This window comes from Telopea speciosissima, chromosome 6, assembly GCF_018873765.1.
Source record: "Telopea speciosissima isolate NSW1024214 ecotype Mountain lineage chromosome 6, Tspe_v1, whole genome shotgun sequence".
Taxonomy (NCBI): domain Eukaryota; kingdom Viridiplantae; phylum Streptophyta; class Magnoliopsida; order Proteales; family Proteaceae; genus Telopea; species Telopea speciosissima.
This window is the reverse complement of record NC_057921.1, coordinates 56,937,858-56,958,783: the sequence shown is the minus strand read 5'-3', so window position 1 is coordinate 56,958,783 and position 20,926 is coordinate 56,937,858. Positions and strand designations below refer to the sequence as shown.

The window sequence follows — 20,926 nt, the reverse complement described above, 5'->3', positions numbered from 1 at the left end:
AAATACCAAGGATATAAAAATCATTCGGCCAATTTGAAGTGTGCGTATGGAAGAAAAGAGTCAAGGCTTCCAACAAATTGCTACCTGTAATTCTCTTAATTCTTAACCTAAAGGACCCGTCGCCCAGATACGTTTTGAAAAATCACAAAAAATGAAAAGATGCCAAAGAGTTTCATTGGCAGTCAAGCAGAAAGGGCAGCGATTAGTCAACAGAAAATTTCATTGATCAGATTATTGATTCCATTCTATCTTCTGATCTTGTCCTGCCGGATAGCTCGGCAGTAGAGGATCCAAATTGGATCTTTGTTATGTGATGTTGGGAATTATCACCATGGTTGTGGCTGTACCTGTTAAATCATGAATGGGTAATCACGCGTTGACACTTCGGCTGGGTTTTGCTTTTATTAGTTACGAGCTTGCGAGTAAGACCAGTAGATCGTAGCAAAGAACTGGAAAGTAAAAGCTAAGCAGCAGTAATAGCGGCATAGAAGAGCCCTGGTCTTCTTCTCCAGCCACATGGGTCAAAAGAATTTGTATATCACAATTCTCCTCCTCTTTGTTTCATCCTGTAAGGTAAACACCTATCAAAAAAAAAAAATCCTGTAAGGTAAAGCGGATCAAAATTCAATTTCCTCAATTGGGTGGATTTTACTCCTCTCGAGCTTGTTGACTGGCTACTGGGTTTTTATCATTTTTATCGAAATTGCGCATTTGGTTTATGTGGTTCCTATTTATGCCATAATCGTCTCTTTTCTGACTCTCCGCCTGGGTTTTCATCCATTTCATCACTTGCACTCGGTTGTTCGTAATGGGCTTGCTTCTTTCTTGATAAATTTGATTCAATTTCATAATCACATATAATCGATTTCTCATTCATCCTTCAATAACTCTCAGTGCCTCGTTGACTTCATCAATTTTCTTCCATTTTGTTCTATATGTTTGACTTAGTGTCCGTAATCCTTCTACCTCTAATGCAGGTCTTAGGGCATGAGTCCCTAGACTCGGTGCAGTACCCTTTGGTCGTGAGCACCTGGCCCTTCTTAGAGGCAGTTAGAGCCGCTTGGAGGGCTGTCGACAGTGGATTCTCTGCCGTTGATGCCGTAGTGGAAGGTTGCTCTGCTTGTGAAGAGCTGAGATGTGATGGTACAGGTGGGAATCTGAGATCCAGCTGGATAAAATTTCAGTCTAGTATAACCTGCTCTTTTCTTGTAATCTGTTTCTTTTGAATTCTGCTGTGATTTACTCTCGAGTTAACTTGTAAAGAATTGTTTTTCTATATTTGTTCTGACTTGGTGGCTCTCATTGTGATGAGTACTGTTTATTTGACTTATGATAGATATGGGCTAGTAAATAGCAATCACTTATCTTTTGTTTTTGTGCAAGTGATGACTGAGGTTTTAGACTCTTTTTGATCCAAGGTTGAGTTTGGATTTTTCAAAAAATTGGTACTGTTGAACATTGCAAAGCACTAGAATTTTGATATCCCCCTCAAGGATTTTGAGCTATGAAGTCATCCAGAAACAATGATAAATTCCAGTTATTTTCTGAACACTGACTTACTCCCATCTTTTTTCGCTAGGTCAGATTATATTAAAAGAAATAAAAAATTACAAAAGGAGGAAGGAGGGCATACCTTGCCTATTACAAAAAACAACGGATAAGGTCCCACCTTCAGCAATGCCATCAACAGGAAAACTTAATCCAAAAACTAAAGAAAAAAAATATATTTAGGTCTATTAATTGCATCCAAGAATAAATCTTCCTTAACATGAGTAGGAAGATCTAAATTTGCAGATGAGGATGAAGATTTAACTGCTGCCTTTGCCAAGAAATCAGCTATACAATTTGCTTCCCTGAAGCAGTGGGTGACCTTCCACGTAATGTTATTGAGAAATTGCTTGAGTTAGTTCCAACATACCATGGCAATAAACCTTTTTTCAAAGTTACCAATCTTGTTGAACTCCCATCAATATTACATTGAAGAAGAGGAAGTGACTTGAATGTACCAATAACTGATGCCTGGTTGCTATCACTGTCATGGTAAAAAATGTAGTGTTGTGGGTGGGGTAACCACCTGGATGGCTGGATATCCATAAATCATTCATAATAACCATTGTACTGCTATGATTTTTGGTCAGTTGGGCCTGGTGGGAGTCCAGATGAAAATGGTGAAACAACACTTGATGCTCTGGTCATAGATGGGGTAAAGCTATTCATGCCTTTTTATTTTGAATTTCATTCTCTGTCGTTTTGTTTATTTATTTTGGTTCTTCATTGTTATTCTTTGCCCTGCATCAATTGAAAATGACAGTCAACGTGTTTTGCCAACGTCTGAGTAGACAACGATGGAGGTTGGAGCTGTGGCTGCAATGAGATATGTGAAAGATGGCATCAGGGCTGCAAGATTAGTGATGCGACATACTCAGCACACTTTGCTTGTTGGAGAGGCAGCCTCAGATTTTGCCATTTCCATGGGTCTTCCAGGACCCACAAACCTTAGTTCACCAGATTCTATGGAGAAATGGAATAAGTGGAAAGAGAATGGCTGCCAACCTAATTTCTGGAAGAACGTTGTACCTGTAAATAGCTGTGGCCCTCACCATCCAAAGGATGTTTCTTCTTTGGAGGAACTCACTGAGGTAACATGTTCCAGTAGCAACCATTTGGAAGCTCTTGCATCAAACTCACATCATATAAGTCTTCACAACCATGACACAATCTCCATGGCAGCAATAGATAAGGTAATTTGCTGTTTTTTTTTTGGTGAATAAGTATATATTACCAAACCCCAGGAGGGGGCCGGAAGGAGAAAAGAGGGGGAAGAGGGGGAGGGGGGGGGGAATGTACAAAGAGAGGGAGGGGGGAGAAAAGAGAAACCAGAGTCAAGTCCTCCTTAAACTAGAAGGGGACTGCAACATACTACTATCTAGACCCCAGGTAACAACAATATGCCTGTTCCTTGGGGTATCCTTGAGGGACCGGGTTACTGGAAGCCTTTTTGCAATTTTGTCATTTTTGTAATCAAACTCTATGTTCCTTTTGTAGACTGGTTACATTGCTGTTGGTACATCAACTAATGGAGCAACTTTCAAGATCCCTGGCAGGTAGCCTCCTTCCACCCCCCCCTTCTTTCCTTCATCAGTTGTAGGTGGTATCCTCATTGTAGCTTGTAGTTTGACTTTTGAGTGACTGTACTGTGCCCTTACGTCATTTCCTTTTTCTGCTAAGTTGGTTGATCCTTGTATCTTAACTTTGAAAGCACTGTGCAGTCTTCATTGTCTTCACTTCAATTATCACTGATAGAGATCGTATTATATGTAATTCTTTCCGTTACTATTTATTGTCCGTTTTACTTTTTTTTCTTTCTTTAACCTTTTCTTGGGTTGAGGGTGGAACATAAGGTCTATGTTCACGTGTTTTAAAAAATCTGAAATTGATTACTTGATATTTTATATCCTGTTCATCTTAGTGTGTAATGTGAATGAGTGAAAAACAATTCTGGTGGAATGATGTACAAAGTGTGTCGTCACATTGTTCAACCAGTGGATCAGCCCTTGGATGGGCTGTAAGACTTCAACGACGTCTGACAGTCCCAGTTACCTGAGATGTGAACATTTTTCTTGTGGTTAACCATTAGCTTCAGGCCTAAGATAAAGTTGGCATGATATTTCAAGGACTTGATGCATATTCTTATATGTGCATGTGGAAGCATTTTCTGTGTATCAATGGAGGTGTAGGTCATTGGTGTTCTGCTTATTGGCCAACTAAAGGTTTGGGAATGGAAGCCTTCCAGAGTGTTATTAGTGGTTGGAGGTTTATCATGATCAGCTGTTAGAGAGATCAAGTCCTTCAGATTTTTGCATTGTACATTCTAATATTTCTCTCTTAATATAATTTTCCTGCTTTGCCTAGTACCTCACCCCCCCCCCCCCCCAAAAAAAAAAAAAGTTAAGTAGATTGCCACCAACCCAAGTGATTACTGTGTTCTGAAAATTGTTTCCATTGAATTTAGATCTAAATAAAACTATAAAGAATCTAATTTTCAAACCTTATGAACATTGAAAATTTTTGTATACCTGAAGGAAAAAGAATGAGCGGCTGTAGACTTTATACTTTCTCTGATTATTTTAAAGTTTACCATCTCACTGGATTATTTTTCTCGATTGATTCTAGAGTAGGTGATGGACCCATAGCTGGATCTTCAGCATATGCTGATAGTGAAGTTGGTGCATGTGGGGCAACTGGGGATGGTGATGTCATGATGCGTTTCCTTCCATGGTAAAAACTCTTAAACAAACTTTGAAGCACAATCCTTTCTTTTTCTTGTTACATGTGTATCTTTGTACCATTGAACAGTTCAGATACAAAACTTAATAAAGCACCTGTCTACACTTCAGCACTTGGCTTCTTATTTATGCCTTTAAATCCACCCAAAAAAATAATTGTTCAGGGAGAAGAATAGAAAGAAAAAGTAATTTATTGTTGAATTACTTGCTCTCTTTTTTGATTTGAGAGTGGTTGGTTGTTAAGAGAATTACTTGCTCATTGATACTAATTTTATACCTGAAGCTCAAGAATTGCCTATATGATTTCAGTTATCAAGTTGTGGAGAATATGAGGTTAGGCATGGAACCCAAGCTTGCTGCCAAGGATGCAATAACAAGAATTGCAAGAAAGTATCCAGATTTTGTTGGAGCTGTCTTTGCTGTTGACAAGAATGGCTTGCATGCAGGAGCTTGCCATGGATGGACCTTTCAATACTCTGTGAGAAGCCCAGACATGGAGGATGTGCAAGTATTCACTGTTCTCCCTTGACAATGCAATCAGAAAAGCTTAATGATGCTTCCCTGTAGCAGATATTCTTCAGTGATTCTCCACTGTTCCTGTTGTTCTGAAGCTTTACTTCTATTAAATTCTTTAAACTTTCCAAATTTTCTGTCACATGAGCATCCAAATATAACATATGTTCAGTTTGGCATTGTGCCTTGGCATGCTTGGAATTCCAAACCATATTCTTTTGGAGAGAAAAAGGAACCTGTCCGGGAGTGTGGCTTGAAAGGCTACGCCCAGACACAGGCCCCACGAAATGACCACCCCTTCCTCATGAAAGGCAGAAATCTCACCCCTGTTGATGCTTCTGCATAAGCTCCCATTGGCCCTCATGTTGGTGCAGAAGCCATGCAGAAATCCAACCCCTGTTGATCCTTTCATAGCAGGCATTCTCGTCCGTGTTGCAACGATGCAGTAAGCTACGTGTCTGGTGCACGTGCGACCAATCTATCGGAGCCATAATATTCCTAAATGAAACAAATAAGACCTACATATAGAAAGAGCTTTCATAATAAAAGAATCCAATTCTTGCAAATAGAAAAAGCAGAGGAGAGCGTTTTCCATACCCAAACGATTCTGGTGGTGGTTGTTGAAGATCATTGGATGGTATGCTCTAGATTTGTGGTTGATGCAATTACCATTATGCTCTAGCTTTGTGGTAGCTGATGCAGTTATCCAACTGGAAATGGCTTTGGATGCCGACTGCTTATCTTTCCAAAATTTCATATTGTTTGAAAGTATTGGAGAGGGCTACCCTTTGTTGAAACTCTTAAGACAATCATTCTCTCAATGCCATGACCTTACTTCTGATTTATATAAAACCTAGAATTGGGAAGTTAAGGCCTTCTCAGTATGACTCTATCTATAATGCTGTAACTAATAACTGGAGATCAACTCTGCATTCATTTTATAGTGTTTTGGTTGAAAGATAAGTGACCTGTCCAATACAACTTGTTCTGGTGCAACTATTGATTGCAGAGAAATTATCAGTGGCAGCTGCTACTAAACATTTGTTAAAAGACCATCAAGGGGGTGAAGGTTCTGTTGACTGGTAAAGCCTGCAGAGTGTAAAATCCTGCAGGCCAAAATTGGCTAGAACTAGATGCAACTTGTGTGCTGAGAATAGTGGTATCCTTTTTCTTTTGGTAGGCAATTGTGTTAAACCTTAGGGGCCAATTCTCTTCAACAGAGGTGACACTCAAGCTTTGACAACATTAACAAAGAGTGACTATACCTACAATCAGTGGAAAAACTCTGTTTCATGCTCTATTGTTTTCAGTGAAAACCATGTAGAAGGAAAACTTTCAAGTGATGTGAAGGAACTGTGGATCCACTTGTATGGATATCCAACAAGACTCTCTTACGCAATTAATGTATCCAAAACAGATCTGGGACTGTGAAGAATCACAGTCAACAACTCTCTCAAACAGCTTAATGACTAACTAAAAGGAAGGATGATTATGACAGTATAGGAATGTCTGCAAGTTGAAGTTGGTGTTGGTAACATAGCTAGAAATAATAGTCGGGATGCAGTACCCTCTAAGGATTCATTAGATCATGGAAACATGCAGGAGTGTGCTGAATGGCTGATCTGATTATGTATTTATTATTCAAAATCTCCAAATACTCATGTTAAATAAACTAAAGTGAGGGTGTTTGGGATATTTATATGAGTAATACATCCATAGAGGATCTATTACTGAAAGACTAACCATGCAATTCTTGAGAATTGCACTTCAAAAAATTGGGGCTTCCTAGACCACCTCAGGATTGATTATGGGTCAGACAATGGATGGTAAGGAAAAAAGTGTGATCTCAGAGACATGTTTGCATAGTTGTCACAGCATCTAGGCGACCCAAGGTGTTGGAGAGGGCCTGACAAGGCAACACCAACAAGGCACCAGGGCATCGACTTGACAATTATGCATTGTTTACTAGGAATGATCTTAAAGTCCTCATAAAACCAGAGCAATTCTTGCTTTTGCAAGGTCTAGGGAGCCTGCAAAAGAGTGGACAGAAATCAGTTCTAATCTTTGGCATTTTCTGCACAAATTGGCTTCTAGACTTGAATCAATCAGATTCGCCTCTGCATCTTCACCTTGGCAGCCTGAACTTTTATCATTGCACCAAGCAACAACCACCCCAACCAAGGTATGGTGCCATGGTCTTCCTCTAAATAATAATTAAAGAAAAAGAAAATATAGAGCAAGACCAATGCAAACCTTGAACTTTGAAAATAAAGCACAGCAGACTGATAAACTCAGTTCTTACAAGCTCATTTGATTGTATTTTCACCCAGACCATTTGAAATTTTCAGGAACTTTAATAATGAAGGAAAATAACACTTGACAAAGATAATGTACAAAGGGAAGGGATATACATGTATATCAAACTTATTTACATACACAGAATGCCTGTTTTGAACATGATTGTAGCAGATCATACACAGATGTGGCTACAGATGGGGTAGAAGGTGCTGCAAGAACCAGAGAGACCTAGTTCTTCATGAACCGATGTAGCATTGATATCCTGAGACACAATTCTAACTTTTTGGAGTGTGTTCACTTCAAGTAAGCCTATTTGTCTTGATCAAGAAGTTATTTTGGAAATAGAGAAGTGGAATATAGCAGGTAGCATTCACTCCGTAATGGTTATAAATGGGCCCAAACTGAGATTCCTAAACGAAGTGTTGGTTCTCATACAAGTTTAGTATGTGAAAAATATTGGGGAAATGATCTAAAACAGTCTGCAGATACCATGTTTGCTACTGTTAATCACTGATGTTGCTGCAAACTAGTCTGGGGTGGCATAACCTATGTCTCCTTGATCACTGTCAGATGGTCTTTTAGATGAAAAACATTCCAAAAAGTATTTTGGAGCAGCTGGGTGAATTTTGTGAAGACGAGCAAGGAAATTTTTTTCAGAAGTAGCAACGATGCTTGCAATGGAATAATCTCTTTCAGCCACACCCTTTTCTGTAAGCCACATATAGAATCTAACTCTGGGCTTGATCCGGTTCTCTAAATGAAAACACAAGTAAGCTGGGAAAACGTCAAGGTATTGTACAGAGCTCCCTGCGTCCTTGCAGAGGAAGTTCACCTTCTGTTCAAGCATGTCTGGATTCTGGTTGAGGATACCTGGCTTCAACCTTACCATCTTACAGAGCTTGCAGAATTCAATACCTAGTTGCAAAAGGCAATCAAACCTCTCCTGCAATTCGACCCTTGAGCCATGCAATAAAGATAAGACCTTCATGGTTGAGACATTCTCTCCAAACCCAATTTCAAGTAAAAAGTCCAACTTCCCAATCCTGTATTTGTGATTCCAAGCAGATTGGATTCTGTCCAACTGATGTTTAAACTCAATATCCAAATCTTCACCAGGATTACTAATGACCGAATCGGTTAAGAGCTGGTGTTCCCCATTCATGATCTTGTTGAAGAACCAGTGATGAAGATCCACTGCCCTCATCAAATGTGGCAAATTACCCAACTTATTCCTGCCCAAAACATAAGGGTACTCCCGAACAACAGAATTCACTTGCTCTTTGCTCAATCCAATATGTTTCAGAAAACCCAACACCGATATCAAAGGGCTTTCCAAGTCATAATTTAGAATATTGGGGTTCTTGAGAAGCAACAAAGCCACATCAACCTTGTTCACACCAAACCGACAAAAAAATTCCACCTTCTGCACCAAAAACTCCTCCGAGTACTGAAGAAAAACGTTCTGTCCCTTGCCAAACAGTACCCCCATCTTGCCCATCTCACATCCCAGGACATAAAAAACCCTAATTTTACTGCAAATCTCGCACCATGAATATACATTCCATTCAACATGGCTAGCCAAACCAAATTTCAGAAAAACCATATTCAAATCATCAAACAACGCATCAATTCGACCAACCAATTCATCGTCCCCACCCAGTACGAAAGGGAAAGCCAAACATATACCAGCAACTGCAACACTATCAAACCCAAACTCTCTGAAACCTTTAAGTCTAGCAGTCAGAGCATCTGGGGTCTCACCGAATTTTGAAAAAATTTCCTCCTTATACAGCTTTCCAAGCACATTCCAGGGGAACCCAAAAGCAGAAAGCACATGAGCGACCTTCAAAATATTCCCATCTTCGGATAAGAATAACTCGTTGCGCGACAAGAAACCATTGATTTCCGTGGGAGGGATGCCGATACTCTCGAAGAAAAACTCAATCTCGTCGATAGGATGGTACCTAAGGAACTTCTGGAAATTCCTGAAAAAATTGGAAGTCGAGAATTCAACCTTTGAGATGAGGTCAGAGAGGGAAACCACGGAATTCTTACTAATGTGCTCAGCCAGGGTAAAGGAAAAGGATCTGGTGGAATGAAGATACTCAGTTAGTGCTTGCTGGGCTTGTTCGACTGCTCGAGCTCTATATCTATATGGGACTTTCCGAAGCTTTGGAAACTTGGAGAGCGCAAGTGAAGAGCTGAAATGGCGTGAGATGAAGCAGCACAGTGAGACAGAGGAGACTGGGACGAAACGCATAATGATCGGTTACAGTAGGGTTTTAGTTTGACGGTTCCCAAGGAATCGATAGATATGGAAAGAGCTCTCATGGAGTCATTGGTTTCTGGCATGACCACATTTTGGGCTGTTCGAACTTCCAACCGCAACTTTGAATTTCTGCGTCTCTGCAATGAGCGGCTCCGAGAGTCCGAGGGGATGTAGAGGCAAAGAAAGGTCCCTTAAATGGCATAATTGTAATTTCATTGAAGATAGGATGAAAGAAGAAACTTACCTTTTTCAGTCCCCCTAAAATGGCCTAAAAGTGGGGGGAAAATTCTCTGCGGCCTTGTGAGATCGACACGTGGATGAAATCCAACGGTGCAAGTTCAATTGCATTTTTTTTTCCCTCTTCAGACATTAATACTTGGTGCGATGTGCAACACACAGGTGCAGTCTACGTTCAAACACATGGGGCAGGGTGGGGCAGTCATTTACTGAGAGGGGGAATGAATCAATGATGTTCAAAAAATGATCCTCACAAAGTTGTCTTACGTGCACACTCGTCATTCAATACTTGATAGTGTGCTTATATATCCACGGTGCAAATGATTGTTTAAACTACAACCCAAATCCAACATCAAAATGATGCATAATACAATAGTTGGACTACACCTACAGTGAGAAGCACCAACCCCAAATGTATGTCGCTTGACCACCAACTAAACGGGAGCACTGGCTGTTTTTACAAAATTCAATACTACATTGATTGTGTTTGGAACTATCACTCCAACTATGCTTGTCAAGCACCTACGCAACAACGTTTATAATGAAATAATGAAATGGAAGAATGTTCTCTGTGCTGTAGAACAACGTCCCTAATGAAATATAGTTATACATTGAAAACCTAAACATTAAGTCTACCCATATCAATAACAAATAAAAGAAACAATGCACTCTACCTTCTCTGACCTCTTTGTCTTCTGAGGATGAATACCTTTTCAGAGAGGTGTAGCAACCACGAAACACTTCAAACAATCAGTCACCAATGAGTTCCAGAACCTGAACCTGATGTGCACAACAACTCTTCAAATAACCATGTAATGATAGCAAGAAGCAAAGACCATTCCAGCAAATATAGAATAAACTTCTCTATATTCTCTTCTATTCCGGGTTGCGAACAAAGAGTTGCTGTAAGCCTGTAACCATTGAAGCATTTGAACCGATACTTGGACCAATGAACAGATAGTGAGTCAACTAGGCCAAACCAAACCAGAATTAATTGGAAATTTTGAACAAAAGTTTGAACCATTTGAGGCTTTAATCTGAATGGACTTGGTTCAATCAAACATTGAATGAACTATTAGACCAAAAAATTAACTCCACTTGATTCAACCACCTGAACCAAAATTGGCTCCTTTGTTGACATCAATTCCAACAGATTTAAGGACTGCTCAACATTATCCGGGGATAACATGCCCATGATGTTGGAGTGCAGATTTCAACTTGTGTTTTCTTACATAATAAGATGTGGGGTTCACACTGATGTTTTCGCTCCTCACCCATGTAATCCTTATAAATGATATTATTTTCTACACTACCATTGTTGGTCCGTGAGATTCCTTGTTGTCGTGGGGAATCCTCTCTTTCGTTTTTAAAGAATTAAGAGAGAAAAGTAAAAATTTGTTTGTACCAAGAAATCAGAGAAAGGAGGAGGAGGGGGAGGGGAGTTGAACAATACAGAAAATTTTCCTAAAACCAAGATTTTAACAAGAAATCAGGGATGAAATCGTTCATTGTCAATTCCAAGATCGGTGCTCAAGAATAGTAGTATTGGTCCATAGATACGAAAACAAAGAATTTCTATGAAAATTGGGATTGATCACGGTCGATTTTGATACAAATCATCTGATTCATAGATCCGCTTTCGATTCTTAAAACCATGCCTATGAATAAAAGGCTAAAAACCTTGATCCATGTTTTTTTTTTGGGAAAAAGATCCCTGCCCAGGAGTGTGACCTACGCCTGCACTCCCATGAGCCTATCTCTATCCTTCCCATGTGAAAAGACACCTCTGCTACCTTGTTTTAAGGAAGAAAGAGATAGACTCATAGGAGTGCTGGCGCAGGCCACACTCCCGTATAGAAAACTGCTACCCTTTGCTTTTTTAATGTGGAGAGTGGCCTTTGTACGCATGGAAGCATTAGGCGAGCAGTCATTTCCACCTTTCATGGAGGGTGGGATGGTCATTGCGCCCCAACCCTTGTTTGAGGGCGTGGGCGCTACACTCCCCCGCTAGAAATATTTCTCCATTAAGGATGGGGAATTAGAGATTTTCTTCTGTTACCTTGGAACGCGGCTTGCAACGATGACACAAGAAGGTGAAGAGCAGAGAATCTCCTCTACAGTTACGGAGGAGAGAGGAGATGAATCCGATAGAGGTACGAAGCGTCGCCGGGAGGATGAACCGAACGCTGGTGCCGTTGGCGAAGCTCCTCCAGATTCGGCGGCGGATCACCAATCGCTGAAGCGTATGGCGAAACCTCAGGATGTGTTGTTCAGGATAGTCGTCCCTTCGAGGGAGATAGGGAAAGTGATTGGTAGAGGAGGTTGTCGAATCCAAAAGGTCAGAGAAGAGACTGGGGCCATGATTAAGATTGCAGATGCCATTGCCGTGAGTTTCAATTTCTCCTCTTTTCCTCACCCGAAATGGTTTAGCTTGTGTATTAGACCTTTTTCTTTATTGATTTTGGGATTGGAAAGCTTGTTACTTGTTGGTTTTAATTCAAGGGTTTTGATCAGAGTTCTCGGTACTAAGGCAGCAGTAGACTTTATGGCGTTAACTAGTTCGCTTCTTTATAAAAGATTTTACCTTAATTAAGTTTACTTCGGAACATGGATTTGTTCATTTTCTTTTACTTCTCTCTCTCTCTCTCTGGTTTGTGCTTGGAATTTGGTTTTCTCTTATTGAAGTGATTTAGTTTGTTTAGGCGTGGCTGTAGAGTTAGTTGGGAAATGGGAACGCTGATTAATTGGGAAATGAGAATGCTGAAAATAAATACCTTTTTGAGGGAACTTCGGAGTAGCATCAATAGGTGACAAGATGTGAGAAAATCAATAGGTGGTTTGGCCTGTACGCAAGTGCCAATGGTATCTGGTGCAAATTGGAGGTGGTAAAGGGACAAAGTGAAGGACAAAGATAGTATAAGAGGAATTGTTGAGAAAGGGCATGAGTGCTTACTAGTAAAGGCTGCGACGGCTCAACAGAGTGGAACCACCAACATGAATTGTCTGACTTCAAGTAGTTCAGAACTTCGGATATAAGTTCAGGCGAGTTTTTTTAATCAGAAAAAAAAAACAATAAAATGGCTATCTAACATAGCAGAAGAGATAATCGTCCTAAAACTTTCCTTGACTATTTTTTGCCTTTTAGCTGTAACTATGTGCTATGTTTTGTTGTCTAATGTTCTGATGGAATTAAAATGTAATTTCACACTATCATCCTCTGTTGCCTTGGAGAGCCATATTGGAAATTGGGAACAAGTTTTTAGAGGTCATTTGATTTGTCCGTTTAGGAGCATCCAACTAATAAGAAAATCTCTAGGTGACAAAAACGTTAGATAGGAATGCAGAAAACTTCAATGGCTATATATATATATATATATATTTTTTGGGGGGGGGGGGGGAAGAAGAGCTGAAGAGGTGAGGTGCAGGTGGCTGTTGGCACAGAGTATTGATGGTTTGAAAGTTCACGTATGTGAACAATTTTTGGGCAGTCATTTCAAAATAGAAATAGTTCACGTATGTGAACAATATTTGGGCAGTCATTTCAAAATATACATCCTGTACTCCTAGTCTGATTGCTCGTCTTTCTCATATGAGTGCTCTGATCTCTGCTTTTCAGTTCTATCTGCAATGAAGGTATCTTTTCTTGATGTTGCAAAAACAGCCAAGCATTCACAACTGCTGCCTATTACATTTAACAGCGAGGGATGTTTAAAAAAAGCATGTAATCTTAAGGAATCCTCTGTCAGTTGGCTAATAGAAAGAAAAAAGCTTTAAATGAATGACTGAACTTATTGAAAGAAAAAGAAGCAAAAAGCATGAAAGGGTATGAAATCTTTCCCATAGAGCTACTACATAATACCATACACAGGTTGCCCTGCAATACTTGGTTGGAACCATCCTTCTCAAATAAGGCAAAACCTACGATGTAACCTAGTTTCTCAAAATCCATCCCATAACAGTTGTCAAATCCCTTGCTGCCACCAGAGCTTTTGATATCCACTCACCAGAATCCTGCTTAACCAAAAGAAAAAAAAAGGTCCCTGTGACTCAGTTTTGACTGGACTTGAGTATACAAAGGCTGTGTTGCGTAATGATGAAATCTGTAATGCCAAGTTCTGAATGTTGCTCTGATAATGGGTAGAAACTGATGTACGATATGGATTGGTTCAAGATCCTACATTTGAGGGTAATGGGCTCAAAGAAAATGTACCTGCCTTCACAAATCAAGGATGAGTTTGTTAGTGGTTAGGGTTGAACCTAAGGGATAAAGAAGTTTTCAATTGAGAAGAAAGAATCTTAAGGGAAAGGGTAAAATTTAAATAGGGGTTATTATATTCAAATAGCTATCATCATAAATGTTTTTTAGGTTATTATTTATTTTTTATGAAGTATCAGCATCAATTGGTATTTAAGCCCAAGATCATGTTATAGATCTAAAATAATGGTATTTCTGATTTTGCTTTCCTATTTTGCAGCCATATGAAGAGCGGGTAATCATTATCAGTTCCGCGGACAGTGATAGCCAGGTTTCTGATGCAGAAAATGCACTTCATCATATAGGCAGGGTTATTCTCATGGTAATGCGATTCTTCAGTACACCATGTTAACTACATAAGAAATTATGTTATTATGTTTACTTTTTTCCCCCTTGGTCATTGGTATATCACATTCTCATTAAGAGCATGATTTGTTAGAAATGTCAATTCTCTTTTCTTTTTCTTTTCCCCCTGATTTACTGGAATTTAACTTGAGAACATTCCTGCTCATTATGTTCATCATTTTCCAAGCAATCTTGGTGTTTCCAGAAACAATTTAATTTTTTTGATTGGCCATAAAAGAGGATATGTTAATTGAAGGAAGAAAGAGATATAAATCAGGGTCAAATGAACAGAATCACAAAATGAAAAGAAAAGGCACAAATTTTGCACCATTACCTCACTACACCTCAGTAAATTCCCATACCCTTCAACCGCAAACAACCACCAGATCATAGACCCGTAACAGCCTAACCTCCCCAATACCTCTCAAGGGCTAAAGACAGGCCTGAAAAGAAAGGAGGAAAGAGAGGAAGAAGAGAGTGAGAATAAAAGAGGGAAATGATATTCTAATTTGGTTGCATAAGCTATGATGGGTATCTTAGGGGCAGGGAGAGCTTGAAATAATTAGGATATGGCAGGTTTCTATGTTAGCAGCCTTAAAGCATTCAAGTTTAGCTGCCCAACATGTAGCTGATGTATGTGGTTTTGAAAATGAAGTACCCTTATCACAAGACTGGAATGAACATTACAGCATCTCTTGGGGGTATCACCTGTTTTCTATGTTCTTGGTTGTCGTCTCACAGTCGTATTATTAGGTAATGGTGGTGAAATCGTGTTAAAGTTTGTAATCAATAAATTTGAAGCTTTAATTTCTGAGGATAAAATGAGTCTGTCATAGGGTCTGGTTTTTCCTTGTATGGTCATGCACTGATGGAATTATTATTTCCTTTTCTAACTTAACAGGATGATGATGTCAATGTTGTTGCATCAATTGGTGTGGGACAGGTTGCTGTCAAAATGATTCGGTTGCTGATTGCAGGGTCACAGACAGGTTCTTTGATTGGGGTGTCTGGCCAGAATATTGAGAAATTAAGGAATTCATCTGGCACCAATATCATGATTTTGGCTCAAAATCAGTTCCCTTCATGTGCTTCTGCTCATGAATCTGATCGCTTGGTGCAGGTGAGCTTGTCTTTGCTAGAGTTAGTTACATTGTGGGGATAATTTTTTTTCCAGTTTCCTTCATCGTTGAATGAATCTTAATTTATAGACCATGATGCTCTTCTTTGTTTCTGTTTCTGTCTTGTATTTGCTTTGTCTTCAGTTGTCATTGTTGTTTCTTGAGGTGAACTTAACTAAGCACTGTTGAGTTTGAACTTAGAATACAGGCAGCCAACAATTAATTGATAAATTCTCCTCCTTGAGAACAGTAAGGGATCACCCACACATTTTCCGAGTGTTACTGTTCTCCATTGGCGATGAAGGCCCTGCCAATATTCCTTACATTTCCATAATTAGTCCCCTAATTTTGTTGCACTACCATACTGTACATGTGGCCCGGGGGTTCTTGAATTTCTGTTTCACATGACTAGTTCTTATGTTGAGGTGCAATTTATAGATGCCTAGGTGTGAACTGCAATGCAAAGACGATGATCCTCCACCCACAAGAAAAAACTTAATTATAATGTTGGCCGACTCACATAACCATAAGGAAGCTATAGTTCATTGAGATAGATGGATGCATGTGCTATCTGTAATGAATCTAATAGGGGTAGGACATCCATTGGTTTCTTTCCAATCCCGCCTTGTGTAAGTAGAATGGGAATTATTTTCTCCTGTCTTGAAATTGATTGAACCATGCTTGACATATTGTATAATTATAAGACTTGATTGCTGATTGAGCCACCTTAGCTTTTGGCAAGGAAAAGTTATAGGAGGAAATCTTCGATTTTATCTTATTTGTTATGGAATATTGAAGGTTATGTTTTTGAACATTGAAGGCGTTTTAAAGCTTCATGTGTATAAAGAAATGTACATTAGTTTCTGGTAGTTTATGTGGTATTCTTCTTCTTGACTGTTGGAAGCATAGTTGTCTAGGCATCACCTAGTTGTCCAGGCTCTTTCTTGGGTCCAAGGCAACAACCAAGGTTTTAAGTATCTTTTAAGTATCCTTTCTATCCGCCTAGGTGCCCTTCCATTGCCTATTCGCCTTGACAAGTATGGTTGGAAGGCTTTTGAGAGATTGTGCCTCTGGTTTACCTTACTTGGAATTATTTGTTTTACTTCTGGTCTCCTTGTTTCTATTATTAAAAAGCACATACCCAGTGCACAAGGCTCCCACCACTGCAGGGTCTGGGAAGGGTCATAATGTACGCAACCTTACCCCTGCTTTCGCAGAGAGGCTGTTTCCAGACTTGAACCCATGACCACTTGGTCACAATGGAGCAACCTTTACCATTGCACCAAGGCCCACCCTGTCTCCTTGCTTCTATTATTATTATTAACTCTCTTATAAAATCAGATAACAGGTGCTGTTCCAGGAGTACTGAAAGCCTTGGTGGATATTGGCTGTCTATTGAGGTCATTCCATCTTTATTCATTCAATTAGTTGTTTTTTATCAGCTTGCTTTCTTAGTAATCGAAATTTTCATATTATGCAGGGAAAATCCACCAAGAAAAGTTGTTTCAGTCAAACCGGCGTACAATTTTAATCCAAATCAACCTTATATGGCCCCAACTCCAGGTTTTTTAGTGTTACTTAGATTGAAACAACCATACTACCATCTGAATCATTCTACTACATTTAATCTAAATAACATCATCATCTTATAGGGCACCCACTTGCAGCTGATTATTTAACCTTTGAGATGATGGTTCCGGAGACAATGGTTGGTGGCTTGATCGGCAAGTGTGGCTGCAACATTTCAAGGATCAGAACTGAGTCTGGAGCAACGGTCAAGGTATGTAGTTTTGAAGTTTCAGTTGGTTTGTGGAAAGAAATAGTTGTTAATTTCACACCGAGAGTCGCACAATCGTAAAGGAAGTAACCAAAGCAATTTTTTTTTTTTGTAATTGGGATGGACTGATGGGAAGAACCTGCTCTGCTTATTGTCTGTTTGTAGCTCAAGTCCTGAGTGGCCTGGCTTTTCCTGTCGTTGGATTCCTAATTCTCTGGGTACAATCGAAAAAATGCAGTTGTTCCATTTAATTTTTTTTCGTACGTTGCCTTGTTTAAGTCTTCTGCATCTGGAACAATTCACAAAAATGAATTCTCCTATAAAAGATAAGGTTGCATTAAGAAAGACGAAGAGTTAATTTAGTTTTATGATAAAAAATGAACTTTTTTTTTTAACCTGAATATTACCTGGGATCTGGGCCAGCCCCTAGCATTTTATTTATTTCCAAAAAGAATCAAAGAATACAAGGGGGGGACATTCCACCTTACCCCAAACCACGGCACACAAACGCTCAATAGCCTCTGTAAGTGAACTCTTACTCCCCATACAAGAAAAGCCCGCATGCTAAAACCTGAAGACCAGCATCCCTACCTTGTCCTCCCTAATAATACCTGTGAATCCCCCCCCCCCAAGGCAGGCAGCCCTGGTGGAAGGTGAAAGAAGAACCCATATCATACGCGTGATTAGCCAACCAATCCACCGCTCTGTTGCTTTCCTGAAATGCGAAAGACACATTAGCCCGAGTCAGAGAGACAAGAGCCAAAACTGAACTTGAAATTGTGATTTTCCGGAATAATAATTGCATATTCATGTGGTGGCAACAGTTTTATTTATTATTTCTCATTTATTGTTGATACTTCTATTCATTTGGGTAATCTCTAGGTCACTTGACTTCTGTTCGTTAATATATTAGTATCATATATTCATAGCTTCTGAGTTGGTGTCACTTTGAGATTTGTAAATGCATAGTAATGTGTGGAATTTCTTGGTTGATTATATTGCAATAAGATAATGATCACGGAACAAATGATGAATCAATGGAGGAAAGAATTGTTATTCCTAATTATACAAACATGGGAGATTCAATCAAAACTCATGAGGCAGGTAGACTTTGATATTGGAAACCACAAACCAGAACATTGGTTGCTCTGACACAATTGCTGTACTATGAGCAACATTGTTAACACTTTAGAAACATTGGCCGCCTAGCAACAAATTCAACATAAGAGCTTGAACATCCAGTAAAACTTTGAACTGCTCCCACGGCCAATCTCTGAGTACACAGCGTTCAAACACTTAAGCCACATTGCTTGCATCGGTCTCCACTTTAATTTCCTTGAATGCCATTATCTTGGTCTGGTGCAGCATTCAACAACTTAAGCTTTCTAGGACTACTCCAATCTCCAACCTCTCTGAAGCTCCCATCCCTGCTTGTTTGTAGTTCCCTACTGTGCCTCTGATCCATTGCCCATAACAGGATTTCCTGCTAACAAATTTTCTTTAAACTTTTTAAACTTTTTCAACTCTGATCACATGTTAGCCGCAATGGATAATACCATAGTTGTCAAGGTGTTGCCCAGGCGACAGGGTGCCTAGACGTGTCCAAAGCGGCTAGGTGCCCAGATTTTTTTTAGTCCAAAAATGGAGAAAATAAGGGAGGAAAGAGAGGGGGGGGGGGAGAAGAAGAAGAATAAAAAGGAAAGAAGAGAAAAGAACGAGAAGACACGTTTTGGAACAAGAATCAGCAAACAGAATAGGACACGTTTTCCTCAAATAAGGTTCTCACCTTGGGGCCTTGGCTTAGCCTAGGCACCTGACAACTGCAATCTTGACCCCCTCCATTTCAAAATCAGTCTTCACAATTACATTCCCATTAGTCCATTACTGCCTTCCCTCCATTGAAATGTCCCTCTCTCCTCCCCTCTGTTTCTTTGAAATCCTACTTGGTTCCCCCAAGGATAAGTTCTGCCGGTGTGTATCTTTCTTAGATGAACAAGGGAGGACAAAATGATTGCTGACTTATCAGTGAAACTTTGGGACAGAATGATTGCTTGAGACAGAATATTTGTGGTATATCAAGAAATGAAACTATTGTTTTCTCATTCATCTGGCTTATGCCTTTTCTTTTCTTTTTTAACGTATCCTATTCTTTGCCTCTCTTTAAAAAATTGCCAACCTATTGTTTCCATAAAGAAACATGTCATTCCAAATATCTACTGATTTTCATTTTTACCTTTCTGTTGTTAACAGGTTGCTGGTGCAAGGGGTGAACAAGCTCAGAGGCTAATCCAACTTGCTGGTAGCGCACAACAGGTAAATCTTCCTCCATGGTTTATTACGGTTGATGTCTGTGAGTACTAGTCCAAGGCAATGGAGACTGTGATTTAGGTCTCATAAGTGAGTGATATTGGTGACACTGTTGCTATGATTGAGTCAACATGAATCAACATGATTGTAAAACATTTTTTTGTATAACAAACATGTTTGATGGCACTGCTGTGTTAAAAAACAGTCTTGAAAAGATTTGTTTTCTAATAAGATTTTTGTCATGTTCTCCCAAAAAAAAAAGGTTTGAAACAAAGTTTTTCTGCTTCTGTGGTAGAGTTTTATGTAAAGAAATTTGCACGAGGAAATAGGAGGGCAGTGTTGTCGTTTTCATTTAAAAATTAGAACATAAAATCACCCTTAAACTTTTCTCTCTCCCAACTCCCCCTCCCCCCCATCTGTCCCTCAGTCTCCCCTCTCGCGCTCTCTTTTGGGTACCAGTAACCCGTTAACAACAGAAAGGTAAATCTTCCTCCATGGTTGAGTACGGTTGATGTCTGTGAGTACTAATTAGTCTAAGGCAATGGAGACTGTGATATAGGTCTCATAAGTGAGTGATATTGGGTGACACTGTTGATATGATTGAGTCAACATGACACTAGAATCTGTAAGGGCCTGTTTGATAATGTTTCCAAAAAAAAAAAAAAATCCATTTTTTTGTATAAGAAACATGTTTGATGGCACTGCTGTGTTAAAAAACAGTTTTGAAAAGATTTGTTTTCTAATAAGATTTTTGTCATGTTCTCCCAAAAAAAAAAAGGTTTGAAACAAAGTTTTTTTCTGCTTCTGTGGTAGAGTTTTATGTAAAGCAATTTACACGAGGAAATAGGAGGGCTGTATTGTCGTTTTCATTTAAAAATTAGAACATAAAATCACCCTTGAACTTTTCTCTCTCCCAACTCCCTCTCCCCCCCTCCTCTGTCCCTCAGTCTCCCCTCTCGCGCTTTCTCTTTTGGGTCTCTCTTTCTCTCCTCTAAACTCCTCTCTGCCACCACCTATCTGCCCCTGGGCCCCATTCCCTCTCCCACTCCCACTTCTCTATAGTCTTCCCCTTCCCCTACATGCCACATGCCTCCCTCTCCGTTCGCCTAAATTTGTCCTCCACATGACCTCTTCCTCGCTCAAATATAATTTGAGTTTTGCTCACCTCAACATGTGAGGACAATAGTTACATTTTCAGTGCAAACACGCCATACAAGATCTTTTGGCGTTAAAACACATAAATAGGAAGGTTGGGAAATAAAATTGATTTATCCAACAGTTGATTGGTCAAGTGACATCACATACATGTGATGTTAGCATTTTTCATATTATTTGATTTTTTTTTAAAGTTTTGATAATATTTTAATTTTTCTCTAAATTTATATTTTTATAACATGGGAAGTGTGAACATGTGCATGCACCCCACTGGAATATGATCTCACTCTCTCTCAACCTAGCGTCATCTCTCCCTTTCTTATCATTCTCTATCATCCCCTTCTCTCTCATTCTTTGGGCAAACCT

At 39.5% G+C, this 20,926-nt stretch overlaps 3 protein-coding genes across 9 annotated transcripts in view; 2 read left to right on the top strand and 1 right to left on the bottom strand.

Moving 5' to 3' along the window:
• The first annotated feature begins 410 nt into the window (after window positions 1-410).
• LOC122665360 (probable isoaspartyl peptidase/L-asparaginase 3) lies at window positions 411-4,939 on the top strand. Of its 3 annotated transcripts, XM_043861490.1 has the most exons (7): window positions 411-573; window positions 978-1,149; window positions 2,139-2,203; window positions 2,340-2,741; window positions 3,046-3,104; window positions 4,174-4,278; window positions 4,596-4,939. In XM_043861490.1, the coding sequence occupies exons 1-7, from the start codon at window positions 517-519 to the stop codon at window positions 4,813-4,815; spliced, it is 1,080 nt and encodes a 359-aa protein (XP_043717425.1). In that variant the 5' UTR covers window positions 411-516; the 3' UTR covers window positions 4,816-4,939. The 3 variants fall into 3 exon arrangements, with proteins under 3 accessions (XP_043717425.1, XP_043717427.1, XP_043717428.1); XM_043861493.1 differs by lacking the exon at window positions 411-573 and having other exon boundaries at window positions 1,100-1,149; window positions 2,312-2,741; XM_043861492.1 differs by lacking the exons at window positions 411-573; window positions 2,139-2,203 and having other exon boundaries at window positions 1,011-1,149.
• Window positions 4,940-7,137: 2,198 nt separating this feature from the next.
• On the bottom strand, window positions 7,138-9,505 carry LOC122663595 (transcription termination factor MTEF18, mitochondrial-like). Its single transcript, XM_043859189.1, has 2 exons — window positions 7,576-9,505; window positions 7,138-7,535 (listed from the first exon to the last, which is right to left on the bottom strand). Exon 1 carries the CDS (start codon window positions 9,355-9,357, stop codon window positions 7,624-7,626), a length of 1,734 nt encoding a protein of 577 aa, XP_043715124.1. The 5' UTR covers window positions 9,358-9,505; the 3' UTR covers window positions 7,138-7,535; window positions 7,576-7,623.
• A 2,142-nt stretch (window positions 9,506-11,647) lies between these two features.
• LOC122664366 (poly(rC)-binding protein 3-like) overlaps window positions 11,648-20,926 on the top strand; it is a 25,431-nt gene continuing 16,152 nt past the window's right edge. For 3 of the 5 annotated variants that reach the window (XM_043860151.1, XM_043860152.1, XM_043860155.1), the window contains exons 1-7: window positions 11,648-11,989; window positions 14,079-14,180; window positions 15,105-15,323; window positions 16,663-16,721; window positions 16,802-16,884; window positions 16,974-17,101; window positions 19,349-19,411. In XM_043860151.1, coding sequence (XP_043716086.1) covers window positions 11,684-11,989; window positions 14,079-14,180; window positions 15,105-15,323; window positions 16,663-16,721; window positions 16,802-16,884; window positions 16,974-17,101; window positions 19,349-19,411 — 960 coding nt within the window. In that variant the 5' untranslated portion in view covers window positions 11,648-11,683. Of the gene's footprint in view, window positions 11,990-14,078; window positions 14,181-15,104; window positions 15,324-16,662; window positions 16,722-16,801; window positions 16,885-16,973; window positions 17,102-19,348; window positions 19,412-19,885; window positions 20,268-20,926 lie in introns of those variants that run through there. The other 2 variants (XM_043860156.1, XM_043860153.1) reach the window with 2 other exon arrangements.

Bases quoted from the DNA above. Each gene is read 5' to 3' on its own strand.
- LOC122665360 (XM_043861490.1), top strand. From the start codon at position 517: ATGGGTCAAAAGAATTTGTATATCACAATTCTCCTCCTCTTTGTTTCA. The intron at 2,204-2,339 runs GTAAAGCTATTC...ACGTCTGAGTAG, and splicing joins ATGCTCTGGTCATAGATGGG to ACAACGATGGAGGTTGGAGC. The intron at 3,105-4,173 runs GTAGCCTCCTTC...GATTGATTCTAG, and splicing joins ACTTTCAAGATCCCTGGCAG to AGTAGGTGATGGACCCATAG.
- LOC122663595 (XM_043859189.1), bottom strand. From the start codon at position 9,357: ATGCGTTTCGTCCCAGTCTCCTCTGTCTCACTGTGCTGCTTCATCTCA.